Raw genomic sequence first — 20987 nt, forward strand, 5'->3', positions numbered from 1 at the left:
GCTCGTCTCGCTTTCTGTCTAACTGTGTTTTTCTTTTCTCTGCGACAACCGTAAAGGAGAGAAACCCTAAGTTTCTGCAACGATGTGGAATCAGCCCTACCGGAAAGACGACGTAGAGTCCGGATCCCGGCAACTGTATCCTATGATGTTGGAGAGTCCAGAACTCCGATGGGCCTTCATTCGTAAGGTCTATTCCATCCTCACCCTTCAGTTGCTTCTCACCGTTGTCGTGGCGGCCGTCGTCGTTACTTTCCATCCAATCTCACAATTCTTTGTCAGCACGACTGCCGGATTGGCGCTTTACATTGTTCTTATTATTATGCCTTTCATAAGTATGACTTCTCTTCCGAATTCTGTAAATTGGAAATCTTGTTAGGTTTTATTTATTTTTATTCTGAATTTAATCTAATTATTCTTTCTTTTATGCTATGTTGAATTGTTGCAGTCTTGTGCCCTCTTTATTATTACCACCAGCGACATCCGGTGAACATGTTACTTCTTGGATTGTTTACCACAACGCTTGCGTTCTCCGTTGGATTGACTTGTGCATTCACAAGCGGTAAGTAATATAAACCCTATATTTTTTAATCTGTGTAATTAGCTTGACTATCTAGAATCCTCGATGTAGTTTAAGTTTGTGAGGGACATGAACCTCCAATTTATGTTTTCTTGTTTGTAAGGGAAGAAGAAGAAGAAGAAAGAACGGTTATATGTATTAGGTGTTGGCAGCTTTCTTGTTATTTAATGGAGAAACCCCAAGACCGGAGAGTTTAATATTAGAGCCTTATCTGGGTTTTGTGTTTTCAAACCTGGTTTGGTTTCTCTTGGTATTGAATTTCATTTTGACACTAGCGAATTAGGAAATTGAGTAAGAGAAGTAATGTGAAATGTATTGATTGGGCGCACGTTCTCTGTGGGCGCCCAGACACATCGGCCGGGACAGGGGTGGGGTTTGTGTCATTCATGCGGGGGTGGGCTGGTCATTTTGTCCATCCCCATGTGTCTGGGCCCACCCTGCGCCCTCAGTGCAGAGAACTTTATCCCATATTGATTTTAGGACTTGAGTTATGCTTAAACATGGTGAAGAGACAATCTCTTCAACCACAGGATCTGACCCCCTGATTGGACTGGAGAAGGATATTCCAGACGTTAATCAACAGGGACGGGTGTTAATGATGACAATTGCTCTTCCAGAATCCAATGATAGCATCAAATCACCTGTGGATGAAGAGAAACTAAATCCTTGATTTAAACAAGAGCTAGCTAGTTCCTTCTAGTGTTGCAGCGACAAGAAATGGAGAACTAATGATTTGGCTTTGCCGCTTACTCGTCTATAATCTTAACATCATCTGGTTCACTAGAAAAATCTGTCTTATTGATGAAATTATTATAATATTAATTTCTGTTAATAAATCAGTTAGCGAAGCTGGAATCTCAAAACCGGTGGCTCGTTATTGCAGATTTTATGTGTCTTTACATTTTTCAGATTTGGGTTTGGACATGACCAGACACTCATTTTAACATTCCTGTACTTTTCTTGCTTGAAGGATGCCCTTTTTTCTGGTTCTTTCTATGTCTTGCTTAGTATAATGAGTTGATATTACTGCAGTTTCAGTGTTCTCCTTCAACTTCCTCTGTACTATTGTTTATTTTACTCCTAAGTTGATTCACATGACTTCCATTTAGGTTCCCTTGCCATTGACTTGCTTATTGACCTATGTAATATAAGGAAGAATAATTAAAGGCTCAGTATGGTTGCTATGGAAATTAATTTTGAGGAAGTGAAATCAAATAAATACTAAATGAAAACTTTTCTGAGCATTAATTAACATGATTGGGTAACTAACTCCAAAATGTTCTAAATTTGGTTATTAAATTTTAATTTGCAACCAAATCCCATTGATTTGGAAAGGTAAACCAAAGATTACATCTAAAACACAATAACAGTGATTATTATAAAAGTTCCTTTTTCTTTTGTAAATCCATTTACCATTCTTTCCCTTCCTTTGACTTGTAACCTGACACAGCCTACCGAAAGTTAAGGAAGCATTTCCCCTTAGTGGCCTGCACAAAGGGTTGATTCGTCAATTCTATAGTTAGGCATTAGATTGCTCCAATATCAAATTTGGTGTCTTGCCATGTCAATACAGCCGCCATGTGTACAATTTTTCCCATGTTTTTCTACACATGATGAATTTTATTTTGTTTCATTTTTTTTATTTTATATATATATATATATATATATTTATATATGGACAATATGCTTTTAGGTTTACATGGGCACTGTGGTGAAAAGGTTGAGTGCCAACCAAATTGCCTATAGCAATCCAGAACCTAATGTCCTTAGAAAAAGGTTTTTTAAGTTCATTTTTTTTTTGGGAGGGGGGGGGGGAGGGTTGCGGATATATAAGTATCGATACCTTGGTGTTAAACAGACAATAAATGACCTATCGTAATTAGAGGGTTTGAAGAAAAAAAAAAATTCCATGTTGCTATTTGTGAGATTTACTACTGTTGAATTCTAGTAGAGTAGTTCTATTTGTAATATAAATGGTAGTGGAGTCGACGAGTGCATGATATAATAGCCTTGCATCTGAAATAGATCAATTATAACTACTAATTTTGTCTCTAATACATGACATTTAAGTCAAATGTGCATTATGAATGCATGCCTGAGTTGTATGCATTCTTGGAATAGATTGTGAGTCTAGAACACATTCCGAAAGCCAAATTTTTTTCTATTTTCTCACTTCAAAATACGTTCCAGACCCAGAATCTATTCTAAGAATGCATACCAAACACAGCCTTAGAATTTCGGATTCTCACTCCTACTCTATACATGTTTAAACATATTTAAGTGGATTGTCCCTCGCGGGCTGCTATGTCAACCATAATTACTGTTAGCATGTGGATTGGTTTCCTACTTAAGATAGCCTTCCTGTATAGCCATAATACCAGAAGACACTTGGCCAGATCCGATTGGGGAAAATCTTGTGGTCAAGTAAGGCCAAGCATGGCCTACTTACATGTCAAGTTTCAGCCCTGAGGAAGTTGATCACGCGGTGAAATAAAACTAGATTAGAATAAGGGAAGAAGAAACTTTGAAAATCAGGCTGCTGAGGAATGCTTGAATGGCCGAAAACATGTAGGGGAAACTAGTAAGATTCCAAGGGGAGTTATATGATGAAGTTTGGATTCGAAGCTTGTCACCAGACCAATCTATATCATGTTTTATCAAAGCATTGGTTGAAATTGCAACATCAGTTTATGATTTTTTGATTACCTTCCTTACTTGGATTAGCATATTTGTCTATACTCTGAACTGCAACAAAAACTAACCCCAATGTTTTCACTGTCACAGGGAAGGTTATTTTGGAATCTGTGATTCTAACATCTGTTGTGGTAGTGAGCCTTACTCTCTACACATTCTGGGCAGCAAGGAGAGGGCATGATTTCAGCTTCCTTGGACCTTTCTTATTTGGGGCAATCTTAGTTCTTATGGTTTTCGCTTTAATACAGGTAAGTGTGATTTCAGACTATAGGCTCAAAGGATGATATTATTTATGCTTCTTATTGGAGTGGAGGTGGAGAGATCCATTTCCCTCACCTGTTTATGGAATTAAAGCTTCTTGTTTCTGGTCTTGCAGATACTTTTCCCCTTGGGAAAACTTTCAGTTATGATATATGGGGCTTTGGCATCCATTATATTCTGTGGGTACATCGTTTACGACACTGACAATTTGATCAAACGCTATTCTTACGACGAGTACATTTGGGCTGCAGTATCTCTCTATCTGGATGTCATCAACCTTTTCCTCTCCCTGCTTACTCTCTTCAGGGCTGTAGACAGTTAGACATCTCTTTTTTGGGTGGGACGAAATTTTACAAGTGTAATTTTTCTTTTTAAATGATATAAAATGTAAGTAATCATTAATCAAGCTTGTAAATCCATTTTTAGATGTTACAACTCTTTAGTTCTAAATCTGATGTAGCCATTTGTGCAACTCAGATTGAACAGTAACTTGCATCAGTGTTCAACTGGTATCGTATACCTTAAATATTCCCCACCCCAGCAATGAAAGAAGAAACGAGAAGAAAAGAATTGTTTAACAAGAAAGTTACATGTGTTGCAATATATGATCAAAGCCCATTTTGCAATAATTGGAGTTCCTTAACTTCTTCTAGAATATAATGGAAGTGGTTGCCAAAATCTTTCATGATCCAGAGAAGCCGATTCTTTTAATTTGTAGATTAATGTTCTTTTTCTTCTCTTGGAACAGATCAAAGAAAATTAACCAAACTGCTGACACTATCTTGCATTTGGCAGAGTTGCAGGAATAATTTTTACATCAAACAGGTATTAGGCAGGTGGTAACCTGTGTCATTTAGCTTATGTCCAAGCAAATTACTAAACTATAGGGGGGTACCAACTAACACCAAACCTGTCTTCTAACTCTTGACGGTTGCATACTTGCATTTGACTAGCTGCCAAATCAGTGCAATGGGATCTAACCAGCGGGTTAAAACCCTGAATCAGCCTGACGGAATTGGCCCAGAATATACCGACGAAATAAGCTAGGATCGGTCAGAACCGTCGAAAAATTTGTACGGAGAGGCCAATTCAAAGCAGCCTAAATTTGGATTTGGCTCGGCCAATTAGTCTGATCTAACAGACTCCACTAGAATTAGTTAGGCACTATTATTACCACTTATCTTCCCCTTGATCAAGGACCTGGCTCAGATGTAGTAATTGAATGAAATCTGCATATTTCTGGTGGATTCGCACTTCATTCAATCTTCTCCTTGCAAATGAAAGAAAGGTTCCAACTGAATCCTTCCTTCAATGGAGGCAGTCTTTAATCTTGCGTTCCTTGTTGATGGAGATCAGATGGAGGTTTAGAAAAAGATCACATAGTTTGGCAATCTCTAACCAAGTGTCCATACTCTGAATTACTCTCCATTTCCTAAGATCCACCACATTCTTGCCTATTTCTTGTCATAGACTTCTCATTGGTCCCTTCCAATCTTACACCATATGACAAGCGAACTCTTACTTCTTTAGGTTTCCAGTTATTGCTTGTTAACACCATATTTTATTTTGAATTAGTTCTCTCAATTCTTTCCATATGTTCGCTTGTTCGTTTTCAATAGGGGGTGCAACACGGTTGGGCTGGTTAGGGTTTTTGAAAACTGAGGCCCATCCAGGGTCCTAGGGCTCAGGCCCAGCCCTGTCAGGTTCAGGGCGGGTGGGCTTGGCACTGTTTTAACATTAGATCATTGGTTAGTCCAATAATAACCAATTTTTTATGATAGGTAGGCCTGAAAGAGAGTTAAAACTCATGGCCTCTTAATTGTGAAGTGTTGATTCTTGGGGTTATTAACTTTGAAAATGTACACCATCTTTCATCATTAATAACTTTGAAAATGTACAAAGTGTTGAAGAAGATTGGATTTCAGAGAGGTTTGGAGTCATTTAGGTTTAGGGTTTCAGTTTCAAACCTAAACTATTTGGGGAAGATGAGGGTAATTTGGTAACTTTACTCTTTAATTTTAGTTGGTTTTTTTCATAAAGGCATTTTGGTTATTAGATTCCCTGAAACTAACCTCTAACGTCCCAGACTAACGGATTGGGCCAAAGTGCTACACAATTTTGAAAGTAGGAGAGAGTTTGCAATTAGAAAAGTTGTAGGGGGCATTTGGACAAATGGGCATTTTGAGGGAGGCATTTATAAAGAACCCTTTATTTAAATGTCCAACTAATTTTGTATACTGAACAAGAAGGTCAATGGGAGAACTAATTTTGTATACTGAACAAGGAGACCAATGGAAGCATTGTTACATATCAATTTTTCTATTCATAACCTCGTACTCATTGATTTATAACAACTCCCCTTATGACTAGAAATTTCTCACTAATATTGAAATTAATGGACAATCAATTCACCTATTTATAACTTCATACTCAAAGATTTTTTTATTGATTGCATTTGGTTTAGTTGTCAATTTGGATATCAATCGGTTCAGTGCGGTCCAATTTTCAGCCGATCATGTCCTACCTCACTCCAAAACCAATCCAATAATGGTCAGTTTGGTTCAGTCCAAGTTTTTTCTATCGATTTCAATATGTTTTATCGGTTCAGGCTAGGTTTTGACACTCCTATCCATACTCTTCTCGCCATTTCCTAGGATCCACCGCATTCTAAGACTCCTCACTAGTCCCTTCCAATCTTACACCATATGACAGACAAATTTTTTTATGTTTTCAGTCAATGCTTTCAACTAAACAACTGCTTAGTAGAGTGCATGCCTCATGGAAGTCGTGGGACTGACTCTCATGTTTCCCATTTGTGTCGTAAGGCACCCCCTCCTCCCCCGATAGGTGTAGTTAAAATCCCATAAGACAAATAAGATAGACCAAAAAAAAACAAAAGACTGAGTTTCTCTCCACCCACACTGAATGGGATCTCATGCACCATGGGGCAAGAGAGGGTGGGAAAGGGTATCGGGAGGGTATTTTGGAACACACAAAAACCCTAGGAGGGAACCCTAGGATTGTGGGTGAAAATAAAGTCATACTTTCAGCCACATTTATTTTTGAATTACTTCTTTCTAAAGCTCAAGCCAATTCTGACCAATTTTCAATCGGACAGTAAAAATCTCATTGGACAGTTAGATAAGATAGACCTAAAAAAAAGTCATTACTTTCAACAACATTTATTTTTGAACAACTTTTTTCTAAAGTTCAAGCCAATTCTGATCAATTTCCAATCGATTTCCAACCAATTGGACTGTAAAAGTCCCATTGGACAGTTACATAAGATAACCTAAAAAAAAATTCATGTTCAAACCAATTCTGACTAATTTCCAATTGATTCCCAACCAATTCCAGCTGAATAGGAATCGACTGAGAATTGGATAAAAGAAGATTAGTTCAAACTGAGAATTATCCTAGTTGGGCTTTCAATGATTAAAACAGAGAGGAAACAAGAAACACACAACAGGAATTGGAGAAAAAAGGGAACCAAACGGCTTCAATGGCATTGCTTTCTTTTTTTAAATCTAAAGACCAATTGAAAAGAATGCTTCCACTTCACTGAAAACCATTAAACAAACCAAAAGGGAGTGAGAAAGCAAATGCCACATGGATATACAATACATAGATAGAGCAAGTAATAAAACTAAAGTTAACAAATAAACCCAAAATGGTTCTCCCACTTTTTGACTGCAACTAAGTCCAAGATTCTTTTTTCCTTTGCAGCAAGTTCTGAGCTGAAACACATGACTTCATTCTCTTAATTGAAGCTACTCCTTCCACCTTTGCCCAGAAACAGAAAGAACCCAAATTATTCCCTCCAAGTTAAAAAGGAAACCCTTCTCCTAATCATCTCTCCTACTTTCACTTTTTTATCTGTACAACAGTAGTAACAACTAACAATGAGGGCCCATCCACCAACATCTCTCACTTCTTATGTCTGCTATTCCTTTGTTCAGCAACAATGGATAGGAGCCTTGAGACACCTTGGGTCCATACTTCATACTCACGTTGGTTCCTGCACTCAAACTCAATTACCCCACGCATCTGTGTTCTTAGCCCAAAGTAACGGCGCTCTTCCCCACCCTGCAACAAATGCCGCCCTGGCCATGAAGGAATGTCTTTGCATACCTCTATCACCACATCTGCAATACAAAACAAACTCAAAAGAAGAGATTTCTTCTGAATTAGATAATAAAACCAAATCTAATCTGATTATATTAAAGATAAAAGAAGTCTCAATGATCAGACCCATCTCTTTTTCTTTTTGCACTTTAGTAGTGCTTTGAATCCTTTATCAGATCCCGAGGATTCAAGTAAGACATTGTCCTTCCTTCCCACATTCACACTAGGTTTCTAGGTTAGCCCCATTTTTTGAGGAAGAGAGACAAAAAGGAAGGGATGATAGAGACTTACTTTTTTTCTTTTTTGTAATGGTCCCAGCAACATGTCTACTCTTCATCTTCACCATCACCTGAAGAGGAAATAAGATTCAATTTGTTTCAAATAGTGTCAAATTCAAACACCCAAGTGGAAGTGGTGAGTAAAAGAAAAGCTGTTTCTTCTGGTTCAATCATTCATTCATTTTTTTGCTATACGAGCCAAGGAAACAGAGGATGGGCGAGAAAGACAAACCTGACCCATCCGATTGATGTAAACAGATACAATTTTCCAATGAAGATCACCTAACACCATTAATACCAAACATCTTCAATTAAATGCATTCAAAATTACACACCAAACAGCAACGTAAAGATCCAAAATCTTATCTTTTTACAAAAAATTTAGAACTATGGAAGGATTTGTAAGAAGAGACCTTTACGGGTTCGCTTAAGGAGTTCACAGCCTTTGGCGAGGAATTCTCGACTGCAGATGCCCAGGAAATTATCCTCAGGTACAAGCTCTCCACTGTAATTACCGTTAGGATGACAGTTATTATTGTTACCACCCATACCCATCCCTCTCTCTACCGGTATCACTGCAGCTATGTTCCATACTTCTTTGAGAGCTCTGGCCTTCAATGTCGCTGCCCCACGTAGAGCTGCCGACGCAATTCAATTTCGTTATCCACAATTAATGATTCAGTGACCCACCACTGGTATTCCACAAAAAGGGTTCATCACAATGTAATTAAGAAACTAAAACAAACGAGCTTACCAGTTGCAGCTGCGGCAGTTAAAGTCATGATATCCCCAGGCGATCTTACATTAACAGCGGAGCTAATGACAGATGCGAGGTGCTCACGCTCTGCCCCCATTGCTTCTGCAGCCTCCACGCATTGTGCGGCCACTAATGTGGCAGCAGATGCCACAGCCATGTCCGTCTTTGCCATCTGCTCATCCTTACATGAACTTGAAGAGGCAGCTGTAGCTGCAGCAATAGCTGCTACAGCGGAAGCAACGCCAGCAACTGAAACTGCAGCATGGAGCTGTGCATTGTGCGCTCGGGTTTCTTCTTTCTTCTTCTCCCTTCTGTCCTTCAACCATCTCCCGACGGTCTTACCTCCGCCACCGCCTCCTCCGCCTCCACCTCCACCTCCAACTGCAACTCCTCTGTACTGGGTGTTTACAGTGTTGTTCAAGCGACAGTACTGCAAATACAGAAGGAACAGTACATGATTATCAAAAACTAAAACACATCTACCGTTCATATAGTAGTATAGCACTGCCTCTTCCACCCTATCGAATTGACTTTCGTGTTCTTCGCATTAAAGAAAGAGGAAAACAGAGAACCTAAGCCCATTCTGCGAAATCAATGTTGGATCACTTCGCCGAACCAAAACAAGTAATAAAGTAACAAACCATGAAAATGAAAACTAACTGGAAATTCTATGAATAGAATTGATGCATTCTTAATAAATTTTTCTGCAACTCTGAGCTAGCAACAGGAAGAAAACAAGACATCGCTTTCCCAAAGGATGAGCAATGGCTATTTTGGGATCATGGAGGGGCAAAAGGGTCTCTCAAAGTATGTTTGGGACGGTAACATTTGATTCAAACAGAGCCCAAGACCAGAACAGGGAATAGTTTAATCAGGAGAGCTTAAGAGTTTTCTTAAATTTCACGTCTTCTGTACAGAAAAAAGTGAGTGGTCACATTGAAGAGCAGAGACGAGAGAGAGGGTGGTGGCAGACGAAAGCTGCGACATTGGTCGCGTTGTCTTCAGTGCTCGCGCCTTGGGGAGAACAATTTATAGTAAAAAGCGTCAGATAGATTCAGATAGTAACTAAGAGTGAAAAGAAAGAGACAACGGACCTTAAGATCGTCGATATCAGATGGAGAGACTGGTGGGCTATCCGTCAGCGAGCCGTTCAAAGGTCCGCTACTGTGAGAAAGCCTTCCCGATGTAAGCGGTGACACTTCCTGCTGCAGGTCAACACAGGCGAAATACCCAGAAACCATTAGAGCTTAATTTACAAATTACAAACAGAGATATTTCATCTACTCAACTATTTTCAATTTCGAACACAAACCTCGAAAATGGAAACAAAAATAAATATATAAAACAGAGAATTTAAAAAACGAAAAAGGCTCCTGCCGATTTACTACAGATTTCAGAGAAGCACATTGCCGAAGAGAATAAAATAAGGCACAAACAATTATTTTTTTTCTATTTTTTTATACGATTCTTGAAAGAGAACAAAGCTTGAAACAGCTGGAGAACAAAAATTAAGAAAGCACAAGATTGGATTACTCGAGGATGGGATACAGTAAATCTGATTAAGCAGCCCCATTCTGGTATTTGCAGGGAATACGCTTCTCAAAACCACATTTGGGGACATAAACACTAGAAACAGAGGAAGAAACAAAACAGAGCCACAGAGGTAGCTGGTAGAATCAAGACAAAGAACCGATTTCCTGCGGAAACGTATCCTTGAGAAAATGGAACTCAAACATGTAGAGCCCACTAAACTTCAGTCATTATAGCTAAGAAGTCATTCCGGGCAAGCTAAGACAGGAAACAGAAACGCTATAAAGCTCAGTAATCAATGTTGTAATCAAGACAAAAAGAAAAGAGAAAAGAAAGCCCGATGCGAGAATGAAGGGGTTAAAGATATGAAAGTAAGATCAAAGTTGAGACTTAGCGGAGAAGCAACATTTTTCCTTGACATTCCTTCTGTGTGTGTATATATATATATGATCATAACTTACCGACTGAGACTGACACTGAGACATTATCCTCTCCATGACAAGCTGGGAAGTTGTAGAAGAAGCAAAAGAAAAAGGGTTTCCGGCAACAGCAGCAGAATCTTCAGCCTCGCCAGAGATATCTTCAGGTATAGAACCAACACCGCTGGCAGTCTTGGAGAGCATGGAAGGAGGGGAAAGAGCTTTGGAGACTTCTAGAGCAGAGACACTCCATGAGCGTGAGAGAAACTCCATGGGCTCTCGTGGGGTCTCGGGAGGTTGGAACCCAACGACGGGGACGGATTCAGGTCTCCATCTGTCACCTATGGAATCATCCATGGAAGCTTACTTAAAACTATTGTTGTCTCACTAATCTTATATATAAATGTGTGTGACTTTATAAGTGGGGAGAAGAAGAAGAAGAAGAGTGCGCAGGATAAGAAGGGGAATTCTGAAAGAACAGAAAGGATTAAATCATTAATTTGAGAGAGAGAGAGAGAGAGAGAGAATGGTGTTTTTATAGCGGAAAGCACAAGGAACAAACATTAATTTGAGTGTTCCAAGTAAGATTGTAAGTTCGAACCCATAAGCCTTACCATTTATTAAAGGCCCATTAAATTTTTATTTTTTTTTTTTTAAAATCAGAGAAAAAATCCACTTTTTTTGGGGGGTAAAGAGAAAAAATCCACTTTCACTGGTAGAACAACTTCAGAGTTCAGACGTCTCTCTCTCTCTCTCTCTCTCTCTCTCTCTCTCTCTCCAGGAGCTACTCTTGTGAGTTTCCTCCTTCCTTTTTCTAAAATTATCCAAAATACCCTTTTCAAGTATCATACCAAAATCCTCTCCGGTGTTAGTACGATGCATTGCGGGCATCGGAGTTTAACTCCTCATAGATGGTATATCCAACGGTGTCAAACTTGAGAAGACATAAAAAAAAACCTAGGTCAATCGATCAACTTCGGCACTGTTGGATGTAACATCTACCAGATTTCGAGATTTAGCGCCCACATTAGCAGATGCATCATTGGAGAGGATTTTAATCTTTTGCTTTTCTACAACGTTAGTTAAAAAATGTGCAGATTTCAAAACATGGTTCTAACTATGGAATTGTATCAGTATATCGATCTTGATATGTATCGATATTATTCATGTTAAATATCAATATTATAGGATCCGATCAATATCATATCAATATTAATATCGACGATGATAGATATGGTCACCGATACCAAAATTGTGATCAAGAAAGTCCAGCTAACTAGGACCTTATGAGTTAAAGGTTAGCCACAAGAATGCCTCCCTTGTCGTCTTCAATCCTTTCAAGGATAAAAACTAAAATTTTATGACAGTTGAAACAGTGGTTTGTTTGATCATAGGATGTTAGTTAGTCACACCAATATTAAAAACATAGCAATGGCATATCAATAACAACAATTCAGATTTCAGCTTTATCCTAATTAAATGGAGTCGGTTATATGGATTAGTTAGTAACACTAATATTAAAAACATGGCATACCAACATCAACAATTCAGCTTTATCCTAATTAAATGGAGTCGGTTATTGGATATTTATCCTTCAATTAACTCTGTTCGAGATAATATTTGATATAGTGCCTAAGCTATGCATGTCTTTCCTCAACACTTCTTGCAGAGTTATTTTAGATCTGTCTTTGGAACATTTAAAGTTCTTCGTTGAACACGGTCATGTCACCTTAAGTGATTTTTTCGTAGCTTATTATGTATCGAAACTATTCCCAACTCAACATGATCATTTCTTACTTAATCTTTACTAGTTTTGTCACACACCAATGTCAACATCTTCATCTTAACTACTTTACATATATGACCTGTCTTAAGTATCAAACATTCTGTTTTCTTAGTCATCCATTATATCTTAATTCTTTGTGAAACAACATTCTCTGTATATTGCTTTTTTTTTTTTGTATGATTGATCTCAAATACCTAAAATAATCACTTTGCGGGATCTCACTCTCGTCAATTTTCACCACTTCATTACATGTCCTAGTGTAACTAAAGTTACACACCATGTACACCATATTCATTCTACTTACCTTAAAACCTTTTTATTCCTAAGTTGATTTTCATAGCTCCAACTTGGCATTTAATCCATATTTTTGGTTCATTCATTAAAACAATATCATCAGCAAAAAGCACATACCCAGGAACCTCATCTTGAATATTTCTGGTTGAATCACCCATGATAAACGCAAACAATTAAGGGATTTAAAGTTGATCCTTGATGTAGTCCAATTGAATTAGAAATTCACTACCTTGATCTCCCATAGTTCTTACATTAATCATCACACCATTATACATATTTTTAATTATGTCCACATATTTACTTAAAACGTTTTTCTTCTTTAGTACTTGTTAGATTAATTCTATAGGGATTCTGTTATAAATTTTTTTAGTTCAATAAAAATCATGTGGAGATCCTTCTTGCAGTCTGTAAATCTTTTCATAACTCTCCTAAGTAAGTAAATATCATTTGTTGTGGATCTTCTTGATATAAAACCAAATTGGTTTTTCATAACATTAGTTTCTTGTCTCATGCGATTTTCAATAACTCTCATAATTTTATAGTATGTCTCATTAGTTTTATATCTTTGAATTATTGTAACTCTGATTATCACATTTATGTTTATAAATCGGAACCACAATGTTTCTCCTTCATTCATCTGGCATTTTGCTTGTGTTCATAATCTTATTAAACTTAGTTAGCCAAAATAAACTGTTGATTCTTAAACTCTTCCTCACTTCTATTAGAACCCCATCTAAAACTGATGTCATGCCTACTTCCATCCTCCTTAAAACTTCTATTAGAATCCCATCTGAACCTGGTGTTTTGCCTACTTTCATCCCCTTAAAACTTCTTTTAGCCAAGATAAACTGTTGATTCTTAAACTCTTCCACACTTTTAGTGGAACCCCATCTGAATCTGATGTCTTGCCTACTTTCATCCTCCTTAAAACTTCTTTTACTTTAGGCATTCTAAATTTTCGTATGTATCTATCATACAAGATGTCTTAATGAGTAATGTAGTCTTTCTGGACTGTATTACTTGAAATGTCTTCATGTAGTAGGCTGTAAAAATAATCTTACAATCTCTCCTTTATGTCTTAATCCCTCATTAGTACTTTACCTTAGGGGTGAAACAGGGTTGGGCCGGGTTTTTTAAAACTCCTGCCCAACCTGGAGTCCTCTTAGCTCAGTCCAAGCCCAAGTCGGCCCTAAAGTCTGGTTGAGATATCTTAGCCCAGCCCTGATTGATCCTGATCGAGCTTGGCTAGGCCAGGTTGGCCTTGATTGACCTTGATTATATGCATTAAAAAAAAGAGACACATGCTTGGTATCGCATCTTGAACACATACAGCTTTGCGTCATAATTCTATGAAAAATTAAAGCTTCTTGTGAGATTTTATCTTACCGCTTAACCCCGAAACTTAAAATGTTAAATACTTTTGTCAAACGTTAGTTCAATACACAATTACACTCTAAACCAAAAAATTGTAAAGGGTAAAACATAACCTAACACGGGGTTGGGCTCAGCCTACGCCGCAACCCTAACCCGCCCTTAGGGTTGAAAAATCCAGCCTAGACTTTGTTCGGGCTTTGGGCAGGCTCTGGCCGACAAGCAAACTTACACCCCTACTTAACCTTCTTCATTTTTTTTAACATATGGCATATTAGTTAGTCTCAAATTGTATGTATAAATGGGTACTATGGTATCTTGATTACCTATCGAATTTGAACTCAATCCTATTCATTATATTTTGAAAAACAAGTAGATAACTAAAATTACAAAGGAATGTTACCAAATATAGGCAGTAAATGTCTGAGTTTATTTTATAAAAAAATAAATGTAACTTTTAATTTTTTTTGTAAAATAAACTTAAACAATTTATTGCCTATATATTGTCAGATTTCCCATATATTTTTAATCATCTATTTGATTTTCAAAATATAATGAATCTTATGGAGTTCACATACAATAGGTAATCAAGATCAAGATACTATAGGACCTAATCAAAAATCATTTGTCGCCTACAATCAAGTTGTGATTTGAACAAAGGGGAAGGGGGAAATGTCAATCCAATGGCATATTTTGTGTGTTGATGCATGAAAAAGTACCCGGAATGTCGATGTGCAAGAACAATTTCTTACATCATCAATTATTTTTCCTATCTATCTAAAACATAGTTTGTTCTATCCTAAAGTAGATGGGGATTTCCATGGATATATTACATGCCAAAATTGATGGTTCATTTGATTCATATGGCCTCAATTTGATGCTTCATCAAAATCATATGGTCCACTTTTATATGGACTTCATTCCTTTTTCATTTGAGAACACTTTCTATTTAATCAATCCCAAATAGAATTGAATTTTTCAAATGAACTACAATAGCAAATGTAATCGATACCCCCCAAAAAAATGTTATATGGAGCCACCATTTTTGTGCCATTTGGATGGTCTAATTTAATTTATTTGATAGTTGGATATATATTTGTTTTTAAATTTACACATACCACCCCTCAGGTTTGACGAAAGGATATTTTCACCTCAGTTTTGGAAAATTCTGCGTACCCCTCTGAGGTTTGCAAACGGGAACAAATAAGTCCATTCCGTCTGAGTAATACTATTAAAAATTAAACTTGAACTGATGGAATTGCCCTTCTAAAAAAAACCCAAAAAAACAAAAAAACAAAACCTGCAACTCATCGTCCCCAAAATCGATTGGGGAAAATGAGTTGCAACCATCCCAATGCCTTTCAACCTCTTTGCCTGAACCAAATCATCACCATCTTCACCATCACTCTCTGCTCCACCCTCAAACCCTAACCCTAAAGTCTGATTTGTTCACCATCACTCCCTGTCTTTCCTTGAATGCCTGTACAAAGCAATGGTGTCCGAAGGGAACAGCAGCGGTACCAGTGGCGGTGGCTGTAGAAGCAGAAGAGAACCCACCGGAGGGGACAGCAAACTAAAGAACCATCCCCTGCAACCCAAAACCCATCTCCTTGAGGCACTCCACTGTAAATCTCTCTCTTCCCCTGTAAATCTATTCTCTGCAAACCCAGAGAGAATCAATTTTCAAAAAAAAAATAATAAGGAACACCAAACCCAAATTCACGAGTAATGACCGCCATCGCTACAAGCTTAACCCCTAAAATCTAAGAACATCTAACCGAGAAGACGTAGATCCAATCGATACTAGGGATATTTCAAGTCCCAAATATCCTTTTGTCTTCTAATGTAAGTTCCCTTCACGAGGTGTTGACAGCCGACAGTTTCCCATATTCTGCTTTTTTCTCCCAGTTACAATCCTAATCTTTATATTTTAAGCTTGTACTGCATCAGTTCGATCCCTTATACCCTATTGCAAATTTGCAACATGGAGGAAAGCTCCTAATAAGAACTCGATTTGGGTTTCCCCTTCTCATTTTCTCTCCTCATCGAGTTATCATCTATTCGCTCTGTAGGAAAATGAGAAGAGCGACGAGATGGTTCAGAAAAGAAAGAGAAGGAACAGAGGGAGACTCTAACAACGGTGACCACAGAAGATTGGATCTTAGCTCTGCAACCCCTTTCCCGGAGAAGACGCCCCAGAAAAAGGAAATCGAATGAACACCAGAAAAAGCCCCAATCATAAGCTTTTTGGATACTGAAACAAAAAGCTGAGATTTTGCTCTGACACCTGAAAATCATCACGTTGAAGCGAGATAGTTACTACAAACACCAACTGCAATGAGAAATTCCACTGGAGGAAATTCCAGATACGAAAAAAATTCAAAAAGCTTTGAGCCAAAGTTTTAAACACTCAGTACACTCTGAACAGACATAAACCCCAGTCTGTGAAAAACTGTGCTTCACCAGCCTAACATTCGACCACAACCAGAGAACTCAACAGCAGAAATCCGAACAAAGTTGCTTACAGAAAACAAGAACATTAACCTAGGTGAAGTAAAACTCGAAGAAGACTAACTAAGTTTAGAGGTGAAAAACCTAATTTAGCAGGGGAAAAAACAGAGGATTCGTCTAAATAGATCCAGCAACAAAAATCGATTGGGGTAGATGAGAGTTGCAGGTGTTTTTTTTTTTTTTTTTTTTTTTTTTTTTTTTTGTAAGGGCAATTCTGTCAGTTCAAGTTTAATTTTTAACACTAACTCTAATTTTTAACGGTGTTAGTCATGAACTGACGGAATGGACTTATTTGTTACCATTTGCAAACCTCAGGGGTACGTAGAATTTTTCAAAACTAGAGGATGAAAATATCCTTTCGTCAAACCTCAGGGATGGTATATGTAAATTTCCCTTAATTTATTTACATGTCAAATTATGTGGTTTATCTCAATCATAGAATCAATCATCTATTGAAATATTTTGATCATGAATTGTTTATCGTCAATTTAATAGAGTGTTAATGTGACAATTCTAATTGTTCATGGAAGATATGTTAATTGGTGAAGAGAGAACATCTTAACCCACTACCCTAGAGACCATTTATAAGGTTACATCATGGTGGATGAAGAAATTCTTTCCCAACCTCGGCAAGATGAAAAAATTTCTTTCTTTTACAAAGTTGCATAAATTATAAAGTTAAGAAATGTTGTTCATCCAAAGAAAAAATTAGCAAATGCTATTGAAATAGTACTACATTCATTTGCTACCAATTAAGTGTTTGTTTGCCAATAAAAATCCCAAAATAGCAGCCTTTGCCTATTATATTGTGAAAATAATTTTGGGTTTTAACAAGGAAAGATGGTAAATTAACCATTGAAAATCATATTTTCTAACATGTTTAAAATTAATCAAGATCATTCATCTACTAACAAGTGATTATATGGGCTAGCCTTCTTGTAAAAATTCTTGTAAGAGTAGATCAATCAATATATCTCACATTCATTATGTGGGAATAACTTGTTAGTTCACTAATTTGGTTTATTCACATTACGGAAAAATATACAAGAGTTTGCTATAACAATAACAACATAGCAAGAAATAAAAGAACCAATAATTATAAAATGTAGAGTGGTCCAAGACACATTTATGACTCCATTGCTATGGATGTAAGTAGATAATCAAAATTTAGATAGTCATATTCATAATTAGCTATCACAAATAATATCTACATAATAATTAGTTGGCCGGGCAAGGGTTCTCTAAGCCCGGGTATCCTACACTCCTTTCACTTGTAGAAAAAAAAATTTGTGTAAAAAGGATTATGAAGTCTTGCGGTTTAAAAAATATTTTTCCTTAGTTGGATATAAACATTAGGGTGAAAGAATGCTACCTCGTCATACGCACCTAGACACATCACCGTCTTGGGGTGTCTGAAAATGATCGCTTTGCCTCCATGTAAAGGTGGAAATTTCAGGCACCACAAGACATTTATGTGTCTAGGCGTGGTCGTCACGCCTAGCGTATGATCAGATAGTGTTCTATTTCCCTAAATATTTAAAGCAGAAAAGAACGCTACCTAGGTACATGTCCCACATGGCTCCTATACCTAGACATAGAATTACATGAAACTATTATATCATTTCCATGGAAAGGCAAAAATCCTACCTAAAATGATGCTTACGTGCACACTCCCATTGGCCAGTACACACATGCAGGCTCTAGGGGCTTAGACATCTCTTTCCCATATTAAATTTTAAAAAAAGAAAATACTCTCTCTCTCTCTCTCTCTCTTTCTCTTATTAAAGAAAATGATGTAAGGAAGAATGTGATACGGTTATAGGAAATGGTATCAGATCAATTGATCTATATCAGTCTCAGTTATGTTAATAGATGATCGATACGAATCGATCGATTATGTATTAGTATCAGACATGATCAATACCATTGATCGGTATGGACTGGTTGCTACGATATAGAAAGAGGTGTTTTTGGTTTTTTTAATTAAAAAAGAGAGAGATGTTTTGATTCAGATATAGGTTTCGTAAATCCTCTCTTACCCAGGGTGGGTGAGTGGGTCGGATCTGATCCATTATCAGGAGTTCTGACCTGAAGGGGTCCACAGTTGCAGACCAGGTTGGTAGGATCAGACAGAGAGAGAGAGGGAGGGAGGGAGGGAGGGTGAAGGGGGCTGGAGAAAGAAGGTGAGTGGATTGATTGATTGTGTTTCCTCTGGGATTGTCTGTGGTATTTGTATATTTGTATCGGCTTAGCCCGACAAAACCATTATTAAGTACACACCCACATCGGTTATTGACTCGGAGTGGAGTGAGACCTGATGAGATCTGAGATCTGATGAGATGGAGGGTCGATCCCTGATCCCTGATCCCTCCCGCATTCCCTAATCGCTCTCTCTCTCTCTCTCTCTCACAGTCCACCCTACTATTTCCATTGTCCCTCTCTGTTCTGCACTTCTGTTTACTGACAAGAATTTGGTTTTCTTTGTTGGCTGCTTTCCTTCTTGCGCTTCTCTTAAGCGTTTAACCACCCGCTTCTTATGTCACTTCTTTCTTTTTCCTTTTTTATTGCAGAGATTGTATCTGGGTCCTCTGACCTGTCCTGGTGGGTCTCCAATCTTCATCTTTTGGGACGAGAGAGAGAGAGAGAGAGAGAGAGAGAGGTGCTTCAGTAACCTTACGCGTGCCTTGGAGACGTCATCATCTCCCTCTTTTGAGATCAGCGACTCCCTTTCCTTTCCTCAATCTTACCAGGCTTTCCCCCCCCCCCAGTCCCAATTGCGTCCCTCTTCTCTCTCTCTCTCTCTCTCTCTCCTCTGCTGTAGTACCGTGACCGTTTCTTTCCATGGCCCTTCTTCAGGTCACTCCTCGTCGTCATCTAGCGTCTGGTCTGGTCTTCTGGCTCTGAGCAAAAGCTTCGTCAACTTTAAAATCCTTGTAAATTACAAAACACACACATCTCTCTCTCTCTCTCTCTCTCTCTCAAAATCTGTTATTTGGTATTGGTTTCTTCTTTGCCACCCCCCCCCCCCAACGAGTTTCCTTGGGTATTTGTGGAAAACCTAATACAATGTAAAGAAGAATGAAAATCACAAATACAATAACACAATGTGTATGAGATCTGTTTCACTATCAATGGAGAATAAGGTTATAGTCGTTTGTTCTTCATATTTTTTTTAGATTTATAATATAGAGAAAGAAATCTCGTTATAGATTTTTAGTGAATTCCTATATAAAAAATTTACTGAAATACCCATATAATCCTTAACAATATTCTGATCTATGGATTGCGAATCTCATAAGACCATGGAAAGATACTAAGGCAACGGTAATGTCACATTGTTGCTATTTTAAAAGTTTGAAGAAAACCCCACCAAAACTTAGCACACATTTGAATACTCATTCCACTCTTAATAAAAGTTTCAAATCTTTTTCAATTAGAATACAGACATGGAAACACAATTATGAAGGGACTGACGTATATGGAATTATATATGTTGTGTGTGTTTTGTATTCTTGTAACCGTTTTGAAGTTTGCTCCCGATTTTGATATTTTTTTATGGCAATTCAAAAGAGAAATTTTGTGAGGTCTTTGCCGGTAGTAGAGGGCTTTAACCGATACAATCCGATTTGATGGATCAGTTCGACTTGAAATAGTATTTATTTGTTTTATTGTTTTGTTATATTAACAGTAATTATTGGAATGTTCAGATTTTTTCTCAAATATTTCTAAACGAATACAGACATCCTTAAACAGATATAGATACGAATCATATTTGAATTTTCGATTACCCATTTACATCGTTATATATGATCCATAAAAACTCTCAGGGTTTTTTTTTTTTTTTGTGGTTTTTTTAACACTCCCACTGTACTACGAGTATTAATGGGTAATTAAAGAGTTAAAGAAGGTAAAGTAGATCTCCATTATCTATTCACTCTGAGTCTACTGAAACACTTAATAGAGGGCCTTGTTTTCCATCATTCTGTCCAATCTACACGAGTTAACTATCAGTTACAGCCCAGTTTCAAAAGTCCCAATTTCCAACTGTAACTGCATAAATAAAGAATGACAGCCTAGATTCCCCTCTCTCTCTCTCTCTCTCTACAGAAGGATAAATTTAAGAACTGGTGGCAGTAATTTAATGTTAACGCAAAAATGAAAGAGATAGTAAAAATAAATCATGGGCTCTATTGAATACTATGTATCTTTGGTTGGCAAGAAAAGACGATGAAAGAAAATTCTGTGATTCTTAACATTCAAGTTAGTCCAGAACAACAACTCAACCTTATTCCAAATTCTCAATTAAATTAGGTTGGCTATAGACATCCTTATCCTTCAATCATGTTTTTTTTGAAATCATACTTGATACAATGCCTAAACCATG

At 37.5% G+C, this 20987-nt stretch overlaps 2 protein-coding genes across 4 annotated transcripts; one reads left to right on the forward strand and one right to left on the reverse strand.

Annotated features, from left to right (window-relative positions):
• Positions 1 to 17: 17 nt before the first annotated feature.
• LOC122664599 (protein LIFEGUARD 2-like) lies at positions 18 to 17276 on the forward strand. Of its 2 annotated transcripts, XM_043860500.1 has the most exons (6): positions 18 to 332; positions 446 to 559; positions 3362 to 3519; positions 3648 to 3858; positions 16814 to 16819; positions 17265 to 17276. In XM_043860500.1, exons 1-4 carry the CDS (start codon positions 83 to 85, stop codon positions 3852 to 3854), a joined length of 729 nt encoding a protein of 242 aa, XP_043716435.1. In that variant the 5' UTR covers positions 18 to 82; the 3' UTR covers positions 3855 to 3858; positions 16814 to 16819; positions 17265 to 17276. The 2 variants fall into 2 exon arrangements, with proteins under 2 accessions (XP_043716435.1, XP_043716427.1); XM_043860492.1 differs by lacking the exons at positions 16814 to 16819; positions 17265 to 17276 and having other exon boundaries at positions 3648 to 3961.
• Positions 7451 to 11065, reverse strand: LOC122664588 (VAN3-binding protein-like). 2 transcript variants are annotated; one of them, XM_043860481.1, is made up of 7 exons: positions 10684 to 11065; positions 9787 to 9894; positions 8690 to 9122; positions 8349 to 8573; positions 8168 to 8217; positions 7949 to 8006; positions 7451 to 7677 (listed from the first exon to the last, which is right to left on the reverse strand). In XM_043860481.1, the coding sequence occupies exons 1-7, from the start codon at positions 10996 to 10998 to the stop codon at positions 7460 to 7462; spliced, it is 1407 nt and encodes a 468-aa protein (XP_043716416.1). In that variant the 5' UTR covers positions 10999 to 11065; the 3' UTR covers positions 7451 to 7459. The 2 variants fall into 2 exon arrangements, with proteins under 2 accessions (XP_043716416.1, XP_043716406.1); XM_043860471.1 differs by having other exon boundaries at positions 9787 to 9897.
• Positions 17277 to 20987: the final 3711 nt, after the last annotated feature.

Source organism: Telopea speciosissima, chromosome 1 (genome assembly GCF_018873765.1).
Source record: "Telopea speciosissima isolate NSW1024214 ecotype Mountain lineage chromosome 1, Tspe_v1, whole genome shotgun sequence".
NCBI lineage: Eukaryota > Viridiplantae > Streptophyta > Magnoliopsida > Proteales > Proteaceae > Telopea > Telopea speciosissima.